The sequence below is a fragment of the Leptosomus discolor genome, chromosome 4, assembly GCF_034619465.1.
Source record: "Leptosomus discolor isolate bLepDis1 chromosome 4, bLepDis1.hap2, whole genome shotgun sequence".
NCBI classification, from domain to species: domain Eukaryota; kingdom Metazoa; phylum Chordata; class Aves; order Leptosomiformes; family Leptosomidae; genus Leptosomus; species Leptosomus discolor.
Genome location: NC_141394.1, coordinates 49,690,590 through 49,713,414, shown reverse-complemented (window position 1 = coordinate 49,713,414; position 22,825 = coordinate 49,690,590). Strand labels below are relative to the sequence as shown.

Here is a 22,825-nt window from a genome sequence, read left to right as displayed (position 1 = left end):
AATTCAATCTATAACATCACACAAACCCTTACATTTTTGCCATCTGCACTGCTTTTCTTGTGTCTAGATCATAAAAATACTCTTGTTCTATGTCTTTTTAGGTTCTGCCAGTATCTCTTTGTTTTGTTTGAAAGATGCAGGAATTTTAGTTATTGTAGCATGACATACAGCTTTGTCAGTGTAGCTGTGTCCACACTAAGAGCTGTTTATTGATCTATGTAATAAACTTACCAGTCAAGTTCTCACAATAAGCAGCTTTGATGTGGTTTGGAGGACTAAGCAGTCTTCCTCCTGCTGTTTTGTATAGACCCTATCTTTATTTCTGGTGCGCATTTTTGTGTTTATCACTGTCTATCCCCACTTTCCTACAGCGCATGCTAGGAGAATTCTGCAGCAGTCTAACAGAAATGCATGCATTGAAGCGCCAGGTAATGCATTCACTGCTTAGCTTCAACAATGTCCTGTTACTTTTTTTTTTTCTCTTGGCTTTGGTCCTATAACTCAGACTGTTTAGCAGATGTGCAAAGTTAGTACTATTGCAGCACATTTTCTATAAACAAGGCAAGAGAAGTTACTTGTAATTTGCATAAACGGCAATGATACAAACTACTTTGAATTATAATTGTGGAGAATGTCTTTATCATCTCCTAGTAGAGCCACAATTAGAAATAGAAAACACACAGGTAGATACTAGACCAAAAACTTAATTTCAGTAGGCATTTTTAGCATGTTTAAAAGCTACTGTTACATTTTATTAATGAGTGAGGGAAGCAATTTCTGGTGGCTTATTAAAGGTTGAAAAAGCTTGCCTCTCTGCTTAAAAATACTGATAAACTCTTTGCAGATAATCAGATTGCACAGTAACATTTGCTGTATTGCTAATAACTTCATTATCTTGAATACTAACAAATATGCATCTGTTAAACTAAGCTGAGTTTTCCAAATGTAACTTTTTTCCATTCAACACTTGCCAAAATACGTATATAATAATTTAACTGTTGTGGTCCAAGGATAGTCCTTAATTTTCAAAGGAATGGGAGACTTATTAGGGAACACATTGTCTTCTCATACATATATAATAGGGCTTAAGGGTAAGAGGTTCTATCTGAGCCTCAGAAGTGATATTACACATGTATGAGAATGTAGGATTTATGCTTATGTGGGAGGTGTGGGAAGGAATGGCTTTCTTGAATTCCGTCTAGAGCTTTCTTAATGTTGTTGCTTGTGTTGTAAAAGTGTGGACTAATTGTATAATATAAACTTGAGACCTTTGGCTGTCTTGTTTGAAATCTTAGAACTCCATTTTCAGTGTTGAACACCTGTGCAAAATACTTTTTAAAGGTACTGTTCAGAATTGTGAAGAACGTTATTCCTGTGAACACTTGTCTCAGAAGAAGTATTGTCTCAGAATGTTTAAATTTTTGTTGCCCTCCAGCAAATGAGTAAACTTTAAGAAAGCAGCTGTATAATGGAATCTACAATGGTTGAGCTGTGATTTGTCTACCTGTAACTTGCGTATGTTAATAGGTAGTTGTCTTTCAACTGGATACATGTCAAGGACTTAACAAGTTCCTTTTTTTCTACAGAAACTGGTAGTGATCTTTCTATGTTTGAAGCTTTGCGAGACACCATTTACTCTGAAGTGGCAACTCTTATTTCTCAAAATGAGTCTCGTCCCCACTTCCTTATTGAACTTTTCCATGAGCTTCAGCTGCTAAATACAGATTACCTGAGGCAAAGGGCTCTATATGCTTTACAGGTATGCCCAAAACTTTCCATCTTGTGTATGAATCAAACAAATCTTAGAACCTTTGTTACAGTATAGATTTACTATCTTTTCCAGGATATAGTGACCAGACATTTATCTGAGAACAATGAAAAAGGGAAGTGCACAAAGTCACTGAATTCTGCAACATGGATGGCGTCAAATTCTGAACTCACTCCCAGTGAAAGCCTTGCTTCTACAGATGATGTAAGTTTTCAAGTTCAGAAGCTAGTTTACTGTCAGCTTTTCCTGTCTTTTCCATTTACATGCATGCTTGTGTACTGAAATATTCATTTTAGCAATAGATTTTTTTCTAAAGTTAGTATCAACTTACACAGACTTCTCTGAACAAAGAAATGCAAAAGAATTTTAATGCAAAGTTATTAAATATGGTAGGATTCTTGAAGCTGGAAATGAGTGATGTGTTAGGGAGGAATAGAACATGGAGAGGGGCATAAATCAGAAACTGATACTCAAAAAGAGCCAAAATCCTATTGTGAGTAAGGTCAGGGCAGGTACTGATCACAAGATTCCCCACAAATTTTTTTGCTTTTTTGTATTTAAGGAATCACTGATATCTCTGTACATTTTCTTATATGTTTTATAGTTAAAATAGCGAAGTTGTTCCCCAGTCGGGCACTCTGGTGACAAGCCCTGATACCACAGCACATGGCTGAAAAGAATTGCTGGCTTGTTGACACATCTGTGAGAGGATGGTACATTCCTGCTTTGTAGTCAGTTGTTTGGTGTTTTTTAGGAAACTTTTGGCAAGAACTTTTCTACAGAAGCATGTCAAGACTGTGAACAAAATGATGCAGACAATGGGAGTACTATGTCTACATCTTCAAATTTTGAACCCTTTGCCACGGATGACCTTGGTAAGAATAATATGATTTACAATGCAGCATTAATCCCTCCGTCCTAAAATGCCTGCAATTGTCTATGCTTAAGTGGTATACTATTCTTTGGGGTTTTTTTAGTGTGTAATCACATGTTTTGCAAAACAACACTTAGAGAAATTAGCCACTTGTGAAACAATTTGATCAAAGTGTGTAATAAAATAACAATACTGTTATATATAGATTTCAAAACTTGTGGCTTTGAATTAATTTTTATCATTGTTTACTTGTCTATCAATTGAAAACTTTATTTAGATTAAAAGGTGTTTTTATTCTAAATATAGGCAACACAGTGATTCACTTAGATCAAGCTTTGGCTAGGATGAGGGAACATGAGCGTATGAGAATTGAAGCTGAAAGTACCCTTGACACTGAGGGCTGCTCTAGTAATGTTCAGGGTGCTTCTGCTGCTAAATTAGAAGGTATGCATATATATATGTATTTTGCTTAGATTTAGAAAATAATTAACTATCAAGAATCATTTAATTGGCCGAATTGCTTTCCTTTGAATTTATATTGAAAACTTAGCAAAGTTTCAAAGTATACTTAAATGTGATTTATTTAAAAAAAAAAAGGAAAATACATGTTTCTTCAGTTGAATTTCTTTAATAGTAATGTTGAATGACTTAAATGTGCATTATTTTTTTTTTTTTAACAAGGTCCAAGTACCAATGAATGTCCTCCGTTGCCACAGTCGAGTGAAGTTTCTGCTGTTCCTTGTCCTCGTATAGATACTCACCAGCTTGACCGGCAGATTAAAGCAATTATGAAAGAGGTCATTCCTTTTCTGAAGGTAAGAACTCTTTTGAGTAATGTGTGAAGTAAAAGAATAGGAAAAGGTCCTGCATAATTGCATAGAAGAACATTATTTAACATCAGTAACTTACATCTTAGCAGCAGCTGCCAATAAATGTGTTAAGTTGCGGACCTTGCTGAGGATGCAGAAAGAATTAAATACTCCCAACAGAAAGATTCTGTGGAGTTTTTAATAGGAGAAGGAAATGGTAAGGTGTCTAGATCGCATAAGGCTAGTGGACTTGACGCAAAGAATAGTTGAGATTTCACTGTTTGGAGCCTACCAAATAGAAATGTTTGAGAACGTACTTCTGAAATATTTGCTACCTTTTAGCAAAGAGAACTGAGATGATTTTAATTAAAACTGTTACATACAATGTAACTTGAGATATTTTTGAGGAATAGCTTTGTGAGTTGGTAACTTTTAGCATTTTCTCCTGTTTACAAATATCTTTAAAGTTGTTGAGAGCTTGTAAACTTCTGTGAACTAAAGTTCTGTGAACGCAAAGGAGAAACGTACTTCTCTAAAGGAGAAATAGGCACAGTTCATTCTTTGCAAGGTTAAAGAGCAGAGAAGATTGAGTTGTAGGATGCTTAAGTCGTCTCACTGTTCCCTTTTATAGTATGTGCAGTATATAAGCTTAGATTTGTTTAATTAAGGTACTTGGTTGCTATTAGGTTTAAAAACTGTGTATTTTGTCGACGTGCCACAGTCTTGGTGCCTGAAGACTTCTGTTTTGTGTGCAATTTTAAGGAAGCTTACAACAGTAGATACCTTAACATACACTTTCACACCCCTGAGTACACAACTGCAATGTATGAAGAATCTTAGTTCATCCAAATGTTGGAAGATGGCGCATAGTAATGTATGGGCAAAGAGAGATAAGGCTTTGTGTGTCGTGGCCCGTCAGTCATTAATGAAGTATGGTATCTGCTCTAACTGTGCTCCGGTTAGTTTGTTTTGGCGAGATGGGTTAGGACCTGTTCATGGAGTGCTGTTCCTTCAGTGCACAGGTGATTTTTTTTTTTTAATATAAAAGGATTTCAGTATTTGAGTTGACGGCTAAATTTTTTTTTTAATGGAACTAAGCTCATTCTGTGATACTTGTTTAGGAACACATGGATGAAGTATGCTCTTCTCAGTTATTGACATCAGTAAGACGTATGGTCTTGACTCTTACACAACAAAATGATGAAAGCAAAGAATTTGTGAAGTTCTTTCATAAGCAGCTTGGCAGTATACTTCAGGTTAGTAGTTTTTCAGTGTTTTGCAGCACTGTTGCAACTTGGATAATGAGCAATGATAAATCAGCTTCCCTGAAGTTAGATTTTTACAGCTTCAACAGCGTAGCTGCTGTTCTCCTTCAGCTTTGATACAGCAATGAGGTATTACCTTGTTTCCTAAAATTAAAGCCTTATCATGCACAGAACTTCTTTTCCATCACTGGCAGACAATGAGAGGTGTGTCTCATGCCTGTGGCTGCCTTCAAGGAGAGCTCTGGTGTTGCTCTTTGTGGACATTTTGTGTAAATTCCTGAAAATCAATAGGCTACTCTTTTTTCTTTTTTTTTTTTCTACAAGCATAGAGTTTAAATCAGTAACTTGATAAATTCTGTGTTATGTGACTAGAGATTCTGCTTAAAATCTGTTTAAGACACTAAACCATGTTTTTTTTAAAAGTATGAGCTATTATATATCTAACTAATTTTGAGTTATTAGGAATATGACAAATACTTAGTCTTTGGAGATTGAAACCCTTTTTAAAAAACTGAAGAATTATTTCTCTTCACAGGATTCACTGGCGAAATTTGCTGGTAGAAAATTAAAAGACTGTGGGGAGGATCTTCTTGTGGAGATCTCTGAAGTGTTATTTAATGAATTAGCCTTTTTTAAACTCATGCAAGACTTGGACAACAACAGTATTTCTGTAAAGCAGAGATGTAAAAGAAAAATAGAAACTACTGAAGCGATACAGTCGTATGCTAAAGAGGTTTGTTTTATTATATTTTTGAAAAATGTAGTGTTTCTGAGTTTCCTAAATATCTGTATTTCTTAAACTACTTCGATTACCTTAGTTCATATGTTGTATATTTGGGGTGTTTTTACAAATTAGTGCTGTGTAGTCACAGTATTGCTTGTGTACAAGCATGAAGTCAGTAAGGGAGATGTCCTGTATTACAAATGAGTGTCTGTAACAGATATCTAATTAGGTAGACTTTGTTGTTGGTAATTCAGAGGAAATGGGGCTTATTGGTTATGTGCACATAGGAAGGAATAGTCAAGTGTTGAAATAGTATTAACATCTGGGGCCACTGAGCAGTTGTTGTGGTTTAACCCCGGTAGGCAACTAAACCCCACACAGCTGCCTGCTCACTCCCTCTGGTGGGGTGGGGGAGAGAGTTGGAAGGGTAAAAGTAAGAAAACTCATGGGCTGAGATAAAGACAGTTGAATAGGTAAAGCAAAAGCTGCGTGTGCAAGTGAACAAGGAATTCCTTCACCACTTCCCATCAGCAGGCAGGTGTTCAGCCATCTCCTGGAAAGCAGGGCTCCATCACCCGTCATGGTTACCCGGGAAGACAAGTGCTGTGACTCTGAATGTCCGCCCCTTCCTTCTCCTTCCCCCAGCTTTTGTTTCTGAGTACAACGTCATGTGATCTGGAGTACCCCTTTGGTCAGTTGGGGTCAGCTGTCCCAGCTGTGTCCCCTCCCAGCTTCTTGTGCACCCCCAGCCGACTCACTGGTGGAGTGGGGTGAGGAGCAGAAAAGGCCTTGGCTCTGTGTAAGCGCTGCTCAGCAATAATGAAAACATCCCTGTGTTACCAACCCTGTTTCCAGCACAGATCCAAAACAGCCCCATATCAGTTAGTATGAAGAAAATTAACCCTATCCCAGTTAAATATTTTAACATATGGGAGTCCCAGTTCGTCTCTCCAGTTACACCTACAACTTTCCTTGCAGTGGCTTAGTTAGGCACTATCTTTACCTAGCTTGAATAAGTCCTATGAAGTCATCAAATAGTGGACTTGTTGGCATATGTAGAAAGTGGAGAGTAAAATATATATAAATTTTTCAGAAATATTTGAGACTGTAGTACATATTCTGCTCTAACAAAGCAAGTTTTGCTGTGTTTTTGCACCATTTACGTTATTAAAGATGTTGCATCACCTTTTTTAATTTTAGTGTTGCAGTTTTTAGGAACATAGCTCTTTTTTTTTTTTTTTTTTTAGTTATATGACTGTTTACAAAACAAACACTAAACTGGATCATGTTCATTTACTTAAATTGGTCCAGGATGTACTTCAATATTTTTTCTTGTATAGTATAGTTATGACTGCAGTGTCCTTTCAGCTTTCTTTTAGAAACACAAACACCAAAGCAAACCCTTAACTCATTCTTATTTTAAAATGTAAATGGAAGATATTTTATGAATCTGTCATAACCTGTGAAGTCCTGTCAATAGTTTTAAATGTATCATCAGCTGTATTTCAAGATAGTTCAACTTAGATATACCAGTAATATGGCTAGTATGAGAGAGACTGCAGAGTGCCTTGTAAAGAGGCCAGAGAAACACTCTGAATCCAGAAGGATTTGGACATGACTTCCTATTTTATCTGAAGTTGCTCATTGGGCCTTTGTTACTTAAAGGATTGGTTTACACACTGTCATGAGAATGCATGGAGCCAACTTGGATCTGACATTTCTTCTTCTCTGCTGGAAGACAGAGATTTAGGGTTCAGGTCAATGTTTGCCTTGTTGCTGTGGCAGCAGTTCAGATTCAACAGGGCCAGAGATGAGCCAGAATTGGTAGGTCCTGGTTACTTTGTACAGACCTGCACAATTATCTCTATATAGTCTTCTCTCAGCTTTCAACTCGGAGATCCTGATGCAGACACATCTGATCTTGCTCGATTTTGTGGTTGAGTCCAGTAAGCTAACTAGTTTTAGATTCCACACTGAAAAACACAGATCTCTGTCTTGACCAGAGCTCGTATATCTAATTCTATATGTTAAATATGATTCAACCACCGACTGGAGAAGTAGCCTGTGTAAATGTAATTGCTTAAATAAAAAGGGCTGGCACAGTTTTTTGTCATGTTTTGCAACTGTACAATTTTGAAGACATCTGTGTAAACGTATCTTGTAGTGTAGAAGCCCCTCTGGCTTACTGCTGTTTTGATATAGCAGTTCTTGGTAAATTTGGCATTTCGGCCAGGCTTTCATGAAGCCCAAGTTTGGTTCAGTATTTCAAAGTTATTTCAGTTCAGAATTGAAGGCAGTTTGTGTTTCTTCTAGGCAAAAAAATGTCTCCAGGTGGATGTTTGTTCATCTGCTGAAGATGTCGATGAGGACAAAGTATGTTTATGCTTCTCAACTGTCTTTACTCCTCACATAATTTCACATATCACTTAGTCTTGCTGTTTTCTGTCATACGAATCCAGTATCTGTAAGCAGCCCTAATACTTATAAATTTATTAAACATCATGGGTTTTATCTCCTTTCTGTTATTTTTAATGATTTACTTTATCAGAGTATCATAGAATCACAGAATGGTTTAGGTTGGAAGGGACCTTAAAGACTATCTAGTTACAACCCCCCTGCAATGGCCAGGGACACCTTCCACTACACCAGGTTGCTCAAAGCCCCATCCAACCTGGCCTTGAATGCTGCCAGGTAGGGGGCAGCCACAGCTTCTCTGGGCAACCTGTGCCAGTGTCTCACCACCCTCAGGGTGAAGAATTTCTTCCTAATCTAAATCTACCCCTTTTCAGTTTGAAACTGTTACCCCTCGTCCTGTCACTACCCTCCCTGATCAAGAGTCCCTCCCCACTTTTCCTGTAGGCCCCCTTGAAGTACTGGAAGGCCGCTAGAAGTTCTCCCTGGAGCCTTCTCTTCCCCAGGCTGAACAACCCCAACTCTCTCAGCCTGTCCTCATAGGGGAGCTGCTCCAGCCCCCTAAAGTAACTAAGTAAATTATAATTTCCCTTATTTAATTTGAGTTGGTGATCTGGAAAATGACTACCAAAAAATCTGCTGTCATTAATAAGTCTTTGTTGTTATATGCATTCAGTAAACCTGGCTTGGATATCAGTTCCTTGGTTGCTCTTGTTTTTATTCCTGTTTCTACTGCAGAGCCATTTAAGACTACTTGATGCGTTTCTTGTAAAGCATTGTCTTGTTACCTTTCAAGAAGCGCGTTCAGATCAACAAAGATAGTATTAAAGATACTTTTCTATTAATTGTTAGTGACCTTTATGTAGAATGAGCTTTGCTTCAGGACCGACAATTTAAAAGTTTAAAAAGAGCGAAGTTGATGTTGAATGATATGCAACTGAAATGGAATAATTAGTGATATTTGCTGAGCAGCTTTAGGGTAGGATCTTGCTTTTCCTTTTAGTATTCATTTTCTGCATTTTAAAGAAAAAAAAAAAAAGACCTGTTCTGAAGGTCTGGGGTTGATGCCTCTATTCACAGCTCAGAGCATTGAGAATGTAGTCATTTGTTGAAGAAATAAAAAACAAGGAGGGCTTTACTATTTTTAGGAATTAACTTTTTTTTTTGAATGGTATGGAATAAGTTGTTTCACTTTTCATCTTAAGGAGAAGGCAGATGTTTGATTTGGGACCCATGGTATTTGAGGTCGTCAGAGTCAAAGGCCATGTGTGCTCTGAGTATTAAATGTTAGTGCCCAAAATTTCTTGGTTTTCTCCTTCTCTCTTTGTTTTGAAAACCACTAAAATCATTGTGTTTGGGCAGAGGGGTTGTATATGAAGTTCTGTATCCTGCTAGAATGTTCAGCTTTTTCCAACCAAGGGAGGAAAATACAGGGTAATGTACGAAGTTAGAATGTTGAATGCTTCCCTAAATGGGCATAGGCATCTGTGTGGGCATGTATGGGCAAGAAGTGCTTTCTTCGTGGGCTTAGAGCTTCTGTCACACTGCTTTGGAAGTAAAAGTGGGGAGCTATATATCACTTGTTATGGTTGCTGTAGTGTAGAAGAGTCCTTTCAATATTTCGAGCCAAACTCAGCCTTACTTGGGGTTCATACGGGCTGAGCAGAATTTTCTCACTCAAATCATTCAGCAGAGAAACTGCTGCGTAGCTTTTGCTAAAGAAATGAGAAGCTGCAGTTAGGAACATTCCTAATTTTTACTAGAGATCATTTAGGACAAGCAGGGAAGTCACTAGAAGGTAATAATGCAGGTGTGTCTGTCTTCCTTTTGATAATGATAAATCTAACTTAAAGAATTACTGTTTTTAAGCTAGCATGCTGATCGATATGAACCCTTTCAGATAATATTCAGTTGATATGTCCTTGATAACTACTTCAGAACAGTGCATGCTCTCTTTATAACAGGTTTTCATGCTCTGTTTCAGGAATAGCTTTGCAGTATTCATTTCAAGGCCTTAAGGACTACTTAAACATTAATTTTTAGTCTGTAGAATTTTTTTTCTTTTTGAGAAACAAAGGTGACTCCTTGATGCAGAAACCATAACTTAATCTTTAGGTAAACAAACATGAAAATGCACAGTATTTTCCTTGTTTTCCTAGGACAAGGATGAGACTGAAACTGTTAAACAAGTCCAGGACTCAGAAATGTACGACGGTAATGGAGTTCCTGAAAGTATTCGATCAGATGCTTCTGATCAAGAGGAAGACGAGGAAAGTGAAAGCGGTCCAGTGGCAATAAGTAAGTGATTTTTATTTAGCTCATTTTTCAGTGCTTTCACTGTAGTTTCGACCAACTAATTTTACAACAGGATTTGCATGAAGTACTGCTGTGTAACACCTTCTCTCGCAGATTTTCTAGTCAAGTCTTTTCCAGTGAAAATTTTCCAGTACTGTATTTACTAGTATTTGGTCAGTGGTTTAACATTCCAATTAGAGGAGTTTTTCTCTTTATAGTTGGTAGATCTGTAAAAACACATGCTAGAATCAGATTTGTTGTTTAAGTTACATATCCTGTCTCGGCTAAATTTGAGGTTTTTCAGCCTTGAATCTGAATGATGGGAAAGCTGCTGAAATTTTATGCAATTTTTCATTTAAATTATGATTTTTTTTAATATGCTTCTACTTAAGCTTGCATATTTTTTAATAATTCTTTTGTCCTGTTCGTCATCTTACACCAACTACTCAGGGCTTTGTTTCCCCTATACTACGTTCTTCACACCAACTTTTTTAATAATTTAGATATTTCACACAGCAGTATTTGTTTGTAGTGTAGCTTATGTGGAGCATATGGATCTTTGAACATTAAGTCATCGCTGTATCTAAATTTCAAAGAATGTTTTGAAGTAAGAGTTATAACTGATCATTGCAGTAAAGTCCTAAAAGGGATTTAGATTTTGCAGCCTGACTTTTACTCTGTCAGGCTCTGTCAATATGTAAATCCAACATGAAGATGGTTTTACATTGATTTGCCTTCAGGTTTATCAAAAGCAGAAACCCAAGCTCTGACTAACTATGGCAGTGGAGAAGATGAGAATGAAGATGAAGAAATAGAATTTGAGGAAGGACCTGTTGATGTGCAGACATCACTACAAGCTAGCAGTGAAGCAACAACTGAAAATGAACAGGTATCACCAAAGTTGTAAATGCAGAACAAACCTAAGCCAGTGCACGACTTTGCAGTACATATTTGTATGTACCTCCGTTCTTGTTGCACTGTTTTCATACTAACAAAAGTAGAACGATACAAGAAATTACGTGAAAGCAGTAGCTGCTACATACAAAAGGTAGCATTTCCCACCTGAATTTATTATTGGTATAGCTGATGCCAAAAGACAGATGGACACAGACAAAACTAATGTTTAAACCTGCTATTAGGGAGAGAAAATGTTAAGCTGCAGCAGAAAAGATGAACTTTCAAAAAGCATCATGTTTTAAACTATTAACTGGTTCTTTCTGTTTGTTGACACCAAGTTCTAATTAGGCTTTCCTTTTCAGAAGCCATTGACTCTTGTATTCTAGCATGTCTTTGATTTGTCTTTCCTCTTTATCATATATAATTTTTTCTAGAAAAACACTGAAATGTTATTGGCTGCTATTATCATTTCACTGTTAGTTTCCTTAAACATATGGATGACCCAGTTCTGGAGGCTTGTTGAGTCTTTACATTTCAGTAAATAAGATTGACTTCTGACTTCTGTATCTTCTGAAACTTCAGTTTACTCAACAGCTGTTAACCTTAGTTAAGGATGTAACTGGAACATTTTACTTTCAAGTCTAAAACAATAGATCTTTTCAGTGGAATCAAAGAGTTTACCTGGGAACTGCTATAGTGAACAGAAAATGAAATGTTCAGATAAAACACACATATCAGTGTTAGTTTCTTACAGTGTTGTTGATTAGCTGATGAATAGAGAGTAGAGCTTGCTGTCTTTATTTCAAACTAGTAAAAAGACAAAAACATGAAGCAAAGGTACAGTGTGTTCTTAGATAGCAAGGAAGTGTAAATGAGCCAATAAGCTATCAAGCTGATTAGTAGAATTTGTTCTAACCTGTTTTCACCTTCCCCAATAGACTTCACACCAAGACTTGAGTAAGACAAAAAGCAGTGAGATTTTGTCACCAGAACAAGAATCTGTTAATGTTAAAGGTAAGCCCTGCACGCAGTCACGGAGAGATGAACACTTCTGCATGAAGTTGCATACTGTGGGAACTATCCAGGCAGTGCCTGTGGTGTAGGTAATTAAGAGGAAGATGACCAAATTTGCAAGAATTAATTGGGCTGTTTTTTTCATGGAACCATATCAGTTGACTGATACCAGTGTTGATACAGGCACAGAAAACCTTTTAAAGAGGAAACTTGGAATAATCTTACTTAAGTAGATGTGGTTTTGTGGCTTGACAATAGCATGAATCTCAGTTGATTGTTGCAGCCCTTAGCACACCACTGTAGCGGAGTTACATTGTCTATTACAGTATTTTGACCTTTAGATTTGTCTAGTACTTGCTTTTTCTGCTACTACCATTTACTAGCAATTGAAACCACTTTATATGTTAAAGATTTATTTCTGTGAGCAAAGCTGTGTTATAACTGATTAAGAACTGAGAACTCATTTTCTGTCAAAAGACAGAAACACTCACTACTGGGTGGTACGAATGTTACTTCTGATCTGTTATCACCTTTTCGTGTGTTTTTTTTGTTCTTTGTCTTTTTTTCTTAGAGTGAAGGCAGTACTTGAGTAGCTCCTACGTTGCCACAAGAATGTGGCAAAATGTTAAGGAATTTATTGTTCTGTATTATATCTCCTTACACCTAAAATGCATATTTTATCATATGCCGTATAGTTCTGGAAGTTGGTTTTTTGGTTTTGGTTTTAAAAAAAGCTGTATCAAGTTAGAAGTTTTTAAGTCACATACTGTCTTGTGATAATTGCTGATACTTAAGTGTGTGAGAATACAAAAACCTGATGTTTCAGTTCAATCAGCTTTGTGTTGATCTGAGACACTATAATTCACTTTCATTGCTCATTATAGCTTTGGATCATAATTTGCAAAATGATGATGATAATAATCTGGGATTTTTGTATGCTCAGAATCTTTTACTGTCTCTACCTAGTTAAAATGTAGTTTTGTGGTTTTAGGTGACCAAGATACGGCGACAGTTTTGCCTCATTACCTCAATGTCATGGAGAATACACCAGCTTTAACAGTCAGTACCCCAGAATCCTTTATAACAGCCAGTATGAGAACAGAAGAATCAAGCTCGTCTTTGCCAGTAAATGAAACTCAAACACTAGATACAATATGTGTAGGAAACAAATCTGCTGCAAGTTCTGAAAGCTCCATGGCTGGCAGCCCTGATACGGAGTCACCTGTGTTAGTGAATGAATATGTGCGTATATTTCAGTTCAGATACATCCAAGAGAAATGAGCAGCTTTTTTCTGTTTCAGTGTTATTTCTAGTTTCCATCTTCTTTGGTTTTCATCTGTAAATTTGATATGGGCATTGTTTTTTGATGTACTTTATTAAAATAGTCTAAGATCTACTTTTGGAATGAAAATAAAACAAAGTAGCGCTATTCTCTTAAATGTCTCTATTTTTGTTAACAGGAAGCTGGTTCTGGAAATGTAAGCCAAAAATCTGATGAAGATGACTTTGTGAAAGTTGAAGACTTGCCCCTTAAACTTGCAGTATATTCAGAGGTATTTGGCTGTTGTTTGTGGGGTGGTTGTTCAGAAGTGCACACCCCAAGTGTCTTCGTTATCTAGACAGCAGTAAGAATTATCCAGAATTTTGAGTTTTGCTTTATCTGTTACAAAGGCAGATTTAATGAAGAAAATGGCAACGGAGGCCCAGACAAACAGTTTGTCTGATGAATTACTGGATGGAGGTGGAGCTCAAGATCAAGAATTAGTAGGAGATGCCCAAACTTTGAAAGAACCTGGTAAAGATGATATTTTAAATCCTCTACACCTATTGGGAAAACGCTCTAGAATGGTCTAGAATTTACATATCTTGTTATCACTGATTGAAGTGAGCAGTTACCATGGTGCTGAAAGAATATCCTTTTTTGTTATCATGCATTTGAAAATGATGTATTTGGTATGAAGGGATTTTGCCTTCCATGTCCCACTATATACTTCTCTTTAGATTCTGTGGCTAATAGTCACAAATTAACATATGTAAAATGCATGTTATAACGTAATGGTTTTGAATCTTATGGGAATAGTATTTTTGTTTCTTGTTAACACAAGCTTGGGTTTAATAATATTGTAAATCCTAATTGCTATTATCTGATTTAATGCTCAGTATAATTTGTTGACAGATTGCTCTGTGTTTTTGTGAAATGTTCAAAAGACTTTTCAGAATAGTAAAATATCTCCTCGGGGAAAAGAAAATTATTTTTCATATGAAGCATACCATGGGGTAGAAAAAACTTTCAGTGTGTATGACAGTGATAAAAACTTGTCACTTCCATGAAACAGTACTTATGCAGCTACAAAAACTTAACGGTAATGCAGGTCAAAAACTTTAATTAATATAGTGTTGATTTTGTGACACAAGTTATGATATTAGAGGCTTCTGTACTATTGTTAGGCTTGTGCTTCTCCAGTGGAGGGTATAGCAATGGCATATATAAATGCGTGAACTGGGTGTTCTGGTGGTAATAGTTTTCCTGCTAGCGCAGCTGGTTCCAGTTCTTCAAACAGTGTAAGCTGATGAAAATGTGGTGCTTTTTTTTAATGCAGTTGCAGTGACAGCATAGGATTTTTGAGAATAGAATGTGAAGGAAGGTGCATCTTTCCTTCCATTTCATTCACTTCCCCCTCACTGTTCTGCTTGTCACAGCTATGCCAGCAGAAGTCTGTCGTGTCAGTTTGGTGAATACCGATGTGTATGCTGGGTGTGGGAACAGTCTGGCTAAGAATGCCATTCCACACCAAATTGGTAGCTTGCAACTAAGCCATTCTTCATCTGTGTGGGGGGGGTTGCTGTGTCTGTTTGAGTAAGCCGTGGCTCAAAATGCTTGTGGAAAAAAAGGTGAGGATGAAATATTTCATCAAGGTCCTTTAACAGATGCTTACACGGAGTTGATATATGGTCAAGAGCTGTGTTTAATGCCTTGTAGCTGTTAGACAGTAATGAGTATACTCTTCTTTTACAGAAACTTTTGGAGCTCAAAGTGCATGAGAATAACCTGAAGATATCTGCATTTATAAACTCCATGTATACAAATGCATATGGAAGATCAGCACTAATTTCCCAGAATTCTGGAAGTGTATAAAAAATGTAAAATTTTTGACACACTGCCTCTTAGGATAGGTATGCTATCTTCTGCCTATGGCAGTTTCAACAGCTGGAACTGAATCCTCTTCTGTTCAGTTTTGCTGCACTGTTCTTTTTCTGTCTTTTTTTATTTTTTATTGTGATTTGTTTAGTAACTTTAAAATCATTTAAAATGGTAGTTTTAAATAAAGTTTGGATTTGTCTGTAAATTTGTCTTTCAAAAAATTTTCCTCTGGCTTACAAAATGGCATGCAGAGTTTGTTGTTGGAAGTTAACTGACTTTTAAGTGTTGGCGTGCTTGTAGCCATTTGTTACTTCTCTCAGAGAAACACTGGTAATTTTCCCAAGACAAGAGTTTCTTGTCTTACTAAGTTTATCAGTCTTCTACAACTATGAGGTATAGACATACCTACATGCCTTTATAACCTAGAGTATAGCTGGTCTGTTAGAAAAATAAAGTTCCTGTTGATGGGTTTCATTTCTTCCAGCACATTTATCTGAGGTGAAATAAATACCCTGGGTTTGTAGTTAACTGGAGAACCCATCTCCAGTTTCTGTTTTGCACTTTCAATGTTCAAAGGGATAAACCTGTCTGAAAATTTTAGCATCCTTTCACAGGTAACACCTGAAATTGCTGCAACTGAAAGCCTGTAGCTTAAAGTGTTTGACTTTGAAGAGTTTTCGTGTAGAAAGGAAGACATTTAGGAAATTACAACCAAAGTTAATGCTTAAAAAAAGTTCAAGTCAGCACAAAGGTGAAATTAGGATTATAGAAAAGTAGATTGGAAAGCTTGAACTAGAAAAAAAAAATTCTTCACTTCTTCAGATCAGAGTTGCTAGTAACAGTAAGTTGTAAAATTGAGCTAGAAATAGCTTATTTGGCATATCTGCTGCATTGTAGAGATCCTCTTTACCTTAAACACAAGGCTTCTCAAAGCAGTTAAAAAGCAATGATCATCTTTAATTCAGGATTGTCTTCCTTTTGAGGCTAGTGTAATAGTATGGCTACATGCTGTGGGAGACAGTCTAGTGACAGTGAAGCTAAATATGCCTGAAATTTTAATAAAAGAGTGTGATTCTTCTGTGATTTCTTTTTTTAGTTTGTTTGAGTGTCTGAGTTTTATGAGTGAATTTTGAAATGGCAGATTACAATCACATGCCTCTTGTCTCTAATGACAAAAGTATATCAAAAGGTTGGAAGACAGTTTAGTTACTGTGTGGGCTTTAAACTCAGTGTACAGAAACAGCTTTACGATTTTAAGGACAGGAACACTGGCACAAAATCAACCCTGTGAAAGTGAAACAAAATTGAAGTTTTTAATTACTAACCTAGCACAAGAATCATTCAGTAGACCTAAAAGAGGACACTTTCGTAAAGTATAACAGGAACGTTTGTGCATATATGAGACAAATCTAGTTTAGATGGTAAATCATTAAACTTCCAGCTCAAATGGCGGGAGCACACACCATGCCCTGGAATAGTGTGTATGAACAATGCACTGAAATGGTATTTCTTTGGTCATACTTTCTCTCTACCCTTTCTTCATAGAATGGTTAAGGTTGGCAGGGACCTCTGGAGGTCATCTTGTCCAACCCCCCTGCTAAGGCGGGGCCCCTCAGAGCTGGCTGCTCAGGAGGCTTTTGAATATCTCTAAGGTGGGAGACTCTACAACCTCTCTGGGCAACCTGTGCCAGTGCTTGGTCACCCTTATAGTAAAAAAAAAGTTTCCTAACATTCAGAGGGAATGGCCTGTGGTTCAGTTTGTGCCCTTCTAGTCTGCCTTCAGCCCGTCTAGTCTAGTCTGCCTTCAGCCCGTCTAGTCTAGTCTGCCTTCATTATCCATTCCTTGAGAAGTTAAGCTCTCTCTTATATTCTGATGCCAATCCTTCTACTCCTATGTAGTTCAGTTCAAGTAGAAGATGTTTTTCCAGTGGTAGTAGAGAAGATTTTACTTAAAAAGATCACAGGGGATAAAGATTACAGGAGATACCAGAAGCAGAGTCTTCTGCATGATACATTGTTAGTTTCCTTACCAATCTGGACCAAAATGTTCTGTTTTACTGTCCAGTATCCATTGCACAGTTTGTCAAGTCAGAGACAGTTCCGTGGAACAATCAATAGAAAGAATTCAGGTAATTATTTTGAAGATGAAAGTTAAGAGGCTAGAGCTAGTTCTCTTCCTCTATAGCTAACACAATTTAGTAACAGCTCTTCCCTTAGAGGGAGGTCTGTTACTGTTGTAGAGTGAAGGACCTGACAAAGCAGCAGAACACTGGCATGGCATGAAACCAAATCATGTTGGACTTTGACTCATGTTCAGTGCTGGAAGTATCTGCTACGCCTGGGAGGAAGGTGGAATAATGGATTTCTTACAATAGATTGCAACATTGCGTTTGAAACTTCATTTTAATCAGATCCCAGTGTATCCTGAAAAGATTCATGCTCCAAAACTAATTACAGCATTCACAAAGTCTAAGCATTAAGACAACAGAAAACCCCTAGTAACTTTGGGTTGCTTTTGCTGCAATACTAGTATTTTGAACTGCAGTTACCTACTACAGGATTACTATCTTGTGTAACAGCAAAGAGTTCAAACAGAACTTAACCCTTTAGTGGTAAATTTTGAAGAACAGAAGTTAAGCTATTAGACTAACTGTCTTATTTCAAAAGAAACATTTACCCATTCTATACAAGTTTGCGTATTCATACAGTAGTATTTATTCAAAGACAGACTGGAACATTTCTTGCCCTACTTTTATATAAGCTTCTCTCTCTTCATTTGTCATAAGAGACACAAGCTCTGGATTTTCACTAACTTCACCATATGAACGAGGCTGACCAGCTACCATTAGAATAGGACCTTGTGTTTCCTGTTCCTCCTCTTGTTCGAAGTTACTGCCTGCTACTTTCGTTCCTGCTCTTCTTGAGTGCTTGGCATCTTCAGGCTCACTAGTATCGCTGCCTGATTCGGGTAGTTTGCTTTTGACGACAGGATCCTGGCCTGTGCTAGACAATGACTTGGATTCATGGATCAGAAGAGTCTTGATGATTTCATTATCAGCAGCAGTTTCTTTAACACTTTCTTCAGAAGCATTTACTCCTAACACACAATACTAAGTGTTAGAGGTATCAATAGTTCACAGTTACCACAGGCATCCTACATAAATGATTTTTTTTCTACTCTGGATCTTTTTTACCCATATTTTAGAATTCTCTTTAAAGTGCAGACATTTCCAAGAGATTTCACCTTTAAAGATTACCACTACTGTTACTGCACGATTAGAGCCAAAAAATTCAGGACATGGTACCTGACCTCTGGCTTTAGCAATACTACCTAAATCAGTCTAGTTTTTAGAAACTAGTCTGATAGCCACTAGTGCAGACTTGAAGCATTTTATTCTAAACCAAGCTCTGTACATTTTCAATGGGAAAGCTATATTTAAATGCAGTCAGGCTGTTGAATTTAAGTATTTGCTAATGCTTAAAACTTACCGGCACTGTTGTCGGTGGCTGTTGTTGCTCCTTCCACGGTGCTCTGTGACATCCAGATAGGTTGCTCTTTAGTTGTTTTTTCTTTTATTTTCTTCTTGGGCTCAGAGTGTTGGACATCAATAACTAAGTTTTGGGTGTACATATTACCAAAAGAGGAACTTCTGTTGGCCCATTTTCCAGGTCGGCTACAGGATTCCAGCACACTTGAACCCACCTTCTGATCAAAGCTGAAAGAAATATCACCCATTTTGAACAGGTTAAATTCAGGCAAGAACCCCCCCGTTCCCATTCAAAAAGAGACCAAAAAAGCATTAACTAGCTTTAACGCATGCTCTATATTAAAACAATTTGGATTCCTTATTACCTCATCTCAGAGGCAAGCGGTATTAAATCAGTGTTGATTTTTGCATGGTCTTTTCAGTAGTACCTCTCTGGGTGAAGCACATAGAAACGTTACTTTCTCACAGAAAGGGCTATGAACATTAGCTGAAGGAGAAGTCTGGAAAGGTATTTATTTAGAGAAGATAGCAAAAGTAAAACTAAATGCCTAAAAATTATTTAGAATGCCTTAGAAATTACAGACTTCTTTAAGCAGCTAAGAGTATTGAACAAAGGAGAAGGGAGTAGAAAGTAGGCTACAAGTATGGTATTTCAAAAGATTTTACAACTGCAAAGTTGTTGGGGGGGATTGTATTGACCAGAAGTTCTAAGGGGATGTTTATACCTTTCCGATAATTCTGCTATTTCTGTTGGCTGAGGCTCCAGCAAGTCATATGGCAGAACAACGTCTTCAGTCTCGCGCAGTAGCACAAAGATAGGCTCAATCTGCTCGTTGAATTTTGCTAGCAAGGTTCGAGCATCACGCTTAGGGAGGGCTGAGGCATCTTCCTCTACTTCGGTGTAGCAGTAAGTGCAGCGGAAAGTCTCTGCAACATTATCCAGATGGGAAATTCTTGTGTTCATAGGATGGAAGAGATCAGCAGTACCTTGTTAAGAAATCCACAGCCTGGACAATTACCAAAATATTCTGACTTTATCCATTTGCTCACATTAACTAGGGGGACTCAAGTTATAAAGGTAAGCTTTTTATTTTGTTGGAGAAGGGCTGATATTCACACACTTGCTATGCAAGAGAGAAATGTCTATATTAGGGGAAAAAGTTCAGATGGCTAGACATGGAGCATCATCAAATAGGGTTTTTTCTCCTCTGATCTCTTTTTCTTAGTTCATGATGCAAGAAAAAAAAAAAAAAAAGACGTTTGCAAGCATAAACAACATCTGGGTTTAGTTAGAGTTCTAAAGTTCAAAAAGACTCATTTAGAGTCAAAGCATGTGCTAAAAACCTCTATTTATATCTTAAGCAAAGAAAAAAATTGAAGCATATTCTATTAAAATGTATCACCAGCCTCAGTGTTTGCATTTCAGTAACTTGACAGAGTCCCTCCATTTAGAACAAAGGGACGATTTTGCTAACTGACAGTTCGCTCATTTCGCCTTTGACATTTCAAGTTAGTCATACAAAGTTTGTTCTCCCTGGCTCTTGCGTCCTTTCCAGACACCATGACCCAGATGTTAACACAGTAGCTGCACTTGGAGTAATGTGTTGCGATATGATGCCATTTTGTTACCTCATTTTGAAAGAGTACTCTCTGTTTAGTTATTTTGATTTCAGAGAAGAGAAATCTGCAAGCTCTGATGGCGCTTCTGCTGTGGGTGTGTTGTGTTGCCCCGAGAGGAACCTGAACTTCCCGGTTTCCAGCACAGGAGTGATGACGCCTCTCCTCTGCTACCCAGCCGCAACACGCTTGTTACAGTAGGTGGCTGCCAACAGTTTTATCCATCTTGTCCAACTCTTCTACCAGGAGAGCTGGACACTCAAAGGGATTAACTAACACGTTCAAAATGGAGTGAAGCGAGTACTGCATTCTCATTCCATATGAGGAAGTGGGACTCCCAAGACTTGGATGAGTAATCTGAAACCAGGTTAAGTGTCTTGTTCACAGCAAAGCTGATGCCTGAAATCTGATTCCCAACCCCATTCAAGGTAATTCTTCCTCTTATTTGGCCTGTTCTAGGGAGACAGCTTTTTCTTTTACCCTCACCTCCCAGCTTCTCCTGTCCCAGACCCTTGTCCACCAGCAGACAAGAAGTATGTCCTAGCAAACATGCTTTTATTGCAATAGGAGCCAATTGTGTGCTATCATCAGAGTTATTCTTTAAGATAAGAGCAAATAAGCAATATAAGCAACATACCTGTAAATACATCAAAGAGCTGATTGACTTCCAAGTCCGTGTAAGTGCTGGAGCAAGATGGACATTTAAAAGAGGACCTGGTAGTTGAATCCCGCTCATCCGCTTCTATTTTCCGGCGGACATGGTCCAGTTTGTATTTTACCACATCCACCAGCACCTTGTAATTGATGTAATAGTAATTGTGCCTCGTGCTCTTCCCATTAGGCCCAGTCTCAACTCGCATACGCAGCTTCACAAACTTGTCTGCCTTCAGCGTGTTGAGGATAGCGCGCAGTTGTTTACGTTCGTACTTGAGCAACTGTAGCAAGTCATCCTCTTTCACACAGGGGTAGCGGATCAGTATATCCAGGGCCAGGGAGTACTCCACTCCATAGAAACCACGCACTATGTATTTGGCCAGGCGCTTTAGGGCTGCCGGGACCTCTGTGATAACGTTTTGCTGTTCCATCAGGAGCTGAGCCACTGTCAGAAAGAGAAGGGCTGTACAACACATAGAGGGGAGGTGAGCTGTAGTGAACCTTTCCTAGCACTCACAGGCAGGTAAAAAGCAGGTTATTTGTTTCCCTGCGCTTCTGCAAGAGTCTTCACGGAACAGATAAATGCAAAATCCTTAACCTGCACCCAGGGATGGGAAGGTGTCAACAGATATCAAAGATTACACCTGAACTATTCATGTCCTCGTGTAAAAACCCACAGAAGGTATCTCAGAAAAGGAGTTACAGAAAGTTCATGATAATCCTCTTTACAGAAAGCAGCACAGCTAACTTGCATGTCTAGGTCTGCCTGAAGTATCTGTTTTCATTCACAGCCAGCCAAGTAAGATCTGAAGGGAACACTATATGCCTTCAAAAGTAAAGCTCAGGACACAAGCTGGGCAAGAAACCTTTAGCTTAGTTCATAACAACATGCGAGACAGATGAGATTTTTATCTCCCTTTGTGGCAAAGCCACAAGAGGTATTTGGGCATGTTTTAGTTTGCTCTTTCTGATTTTTCTGCTGGCTGCTGTGGTCAAAGGCCTGGCAAAGCTGGAGCACAGGGTGCTCCATCTTGTCTGGCACTGCCCTTGCTCAGCACAGGGTGTTTGGGGCTGTGCTTGCTTGTTCCACCACACTAAATCACCAGGGAACATTGATAGCGGAACATTTTCCTCCTTAGTACTCTTCTCCCCTGTAGAAATAGGGCTTCTGACAATAACCAGTTCCTCTTCACATTAACTAGAATGCAGCTTATTTTCATCAGTCCAACTGTCCTGTTTCTTATTTGTAGGGAGTGCAAGGAGAAGAAAAAAACTGAGGCATGTTTCAATAAAGCCACATCCCATTTCCCTTCTTTGAGGCATGTTAAAATCCTCCAGCAGTATTTGATACCGCAGCCTGTAGCCAGATCGCTTTGCAGAGAACCAACCATGCCACACGCAGCCAAATAGCGCTGGTGTAGCCACTGGATCAGCACGTGGGTAGGTAGTAGGATGGCGCGTTACAGCATGGTGCATCGCCAGCACTGCCACCCACTGCGGCACCGAGGGGCACCTTGCTCAAGCCCAGGTAGCTGCATAGTGCTGCCCAGAGCTTCCAGGCTGACCTTCACCAGAAATCCCAGTTACATTAACAAAACCTGTTTGCAGTAGCCTAGTAGTGGAGCCGTAATTAAATTTGCATCTCACAGGGGAAGCACTACCTTTTGGAAAACCTAAACCAAATGTAAACCTGTTGGTCTGAGGCTGGAAACCCTGAAGGCCATAGCACCACGCTGACCTAAATTTCCCACAGGAAGAATGGAGGAACACTAGAATAGGCTGCCCAGGGAGGAGATCGAGTCTCTGTACTTCAACTGGACGCAAGCCTGCGCAGCCTGACCTTGAGGTTAGGTCTGCCGTGAGCAA

At 38.3% G+C, this 22,825-nt stretch overlaps 2 protein-coding genes across 5 annotated transcripts in view; one reads left to right on the top strand and one right to left on the bottom strand.

Annotated features, from left to right (window-relative positions):
- PCM1 (pericentriolar material 1) overlaps positions 1-15,405 on the top strand; it is a 42,104-nt gene extending 26,699 nt beyond the window's left edge. For 2 of the 3 annotated variants that reach the window (XM_086464513.1, XM_086464512.1), the window contains 16 exons: positions 372-428; positions 1,587-1,759; positions 1,844-1,972; positions 2,523-2,643; positions 2,949-3,086; positions 3,324-3,457; positions 4,573-4,707; positions 5,252-5,449; positions 7,754-7,813; positions 10,012-10,150; positions 10,888-11,036; positions 11,983-12,058; positions 13,050-13,300; positions 13,519-13,611; positions 13,730-13,853; positions 15,075-15,405. In XM_086464513.1, coding sequence (XP_086320639.1) covers positions 372-428; positions 1,587-1,759; positions 1,844-1,972; positions 2,523-2,643; positions 2,949-3,086; positions 3,324-3,457; positions 4,573-4,707; positions 5,252-5,449; positions 7,754-7,813; positions 10,012-10,150; positions 10,888-11,036; positions 11,983-12,058; positions 13,050-13,300; positions 13,519-13,611; positions 13,730-13,853; positions 15,075-15,100 — 2,003 coding nt within the window. In that variant the 3' untranslated portion in view covers positions 15,101-15,405. Of the gene's footprint in view, positions 1-371; positions 429-1,586; positions 1,760-1,843; positions 1,973-2,522; positions 2,644-2,948; positions 3,087-3,323; positions 3,458-4,572; positions 4,708-5,251; positions 5,450-7,753; positions 7,814-10,011; positions 10,151-10,887; positions 11,037-11,982; positions 12,059-13,049; positions 13,305-13,518; positions 13,612-13,729; positions 13,854-15,074 lie in introns of all 3 variants that reach the window. The other variant, XM_086464514.1, reaches the window with a different exon arrangement.
- Positions 15,406-17,914: 2,509 nt separating this feature from the next.
- LOC104347303 (general transcription factor IIE subunit 1) lies at positions 17,915-21,390 on the bottom strand. Of its 2 annotated transcripts, none has more exons than XM_009952287.1 (4): positions 20,943-21,390; positions 19,414-19,615; positions 18,690-18,916; positions 17,915-18,297 (listed from the first exon to the last, which is right to left on the bottom strand). In XM_009952287.1, the coding sequence occupies exons 1-4, from the start codon at positions 21,388-21,390 to the stop codon at positions 17,915-17,917; spliced, it is 1,260 nt and encodes a 419-aa protein (XP_009950589.1). The 2 variants fall into 2 exon arrangements, with proteins under 2 accessions (XP_009950589.1, XP_086320579.1); XM_086464453.1 differs by having other exon boundaries at positions 17,915-18,294.
- Positions 21,391-22,825: the final 1,435 nt, after the last annotated feature.

Coding starts and splice junctions, on each gene's coding strand:
- LOC104347303 (XM_009952287.1), bottom strand. CDS start 21,390: ATGGAACAGCAAAACGTTATCACAGAGGTCCCGGCAGCCCTAAAGCGC. Junction 19,616..20,942: donor GCTCTTTGATGTATTTACAG/GTATGTTGCTTA, acceptor ATAATGTTGCAG/AGACTTTCCGCTGCACTTAC. Junction 18,917..19,413: donor ATAGCAGAATTATCGGAAAG/GTATAAACATCC, acceptor TATTTCTTTCAG/CTTTGATCAGAAGGTGGGTT.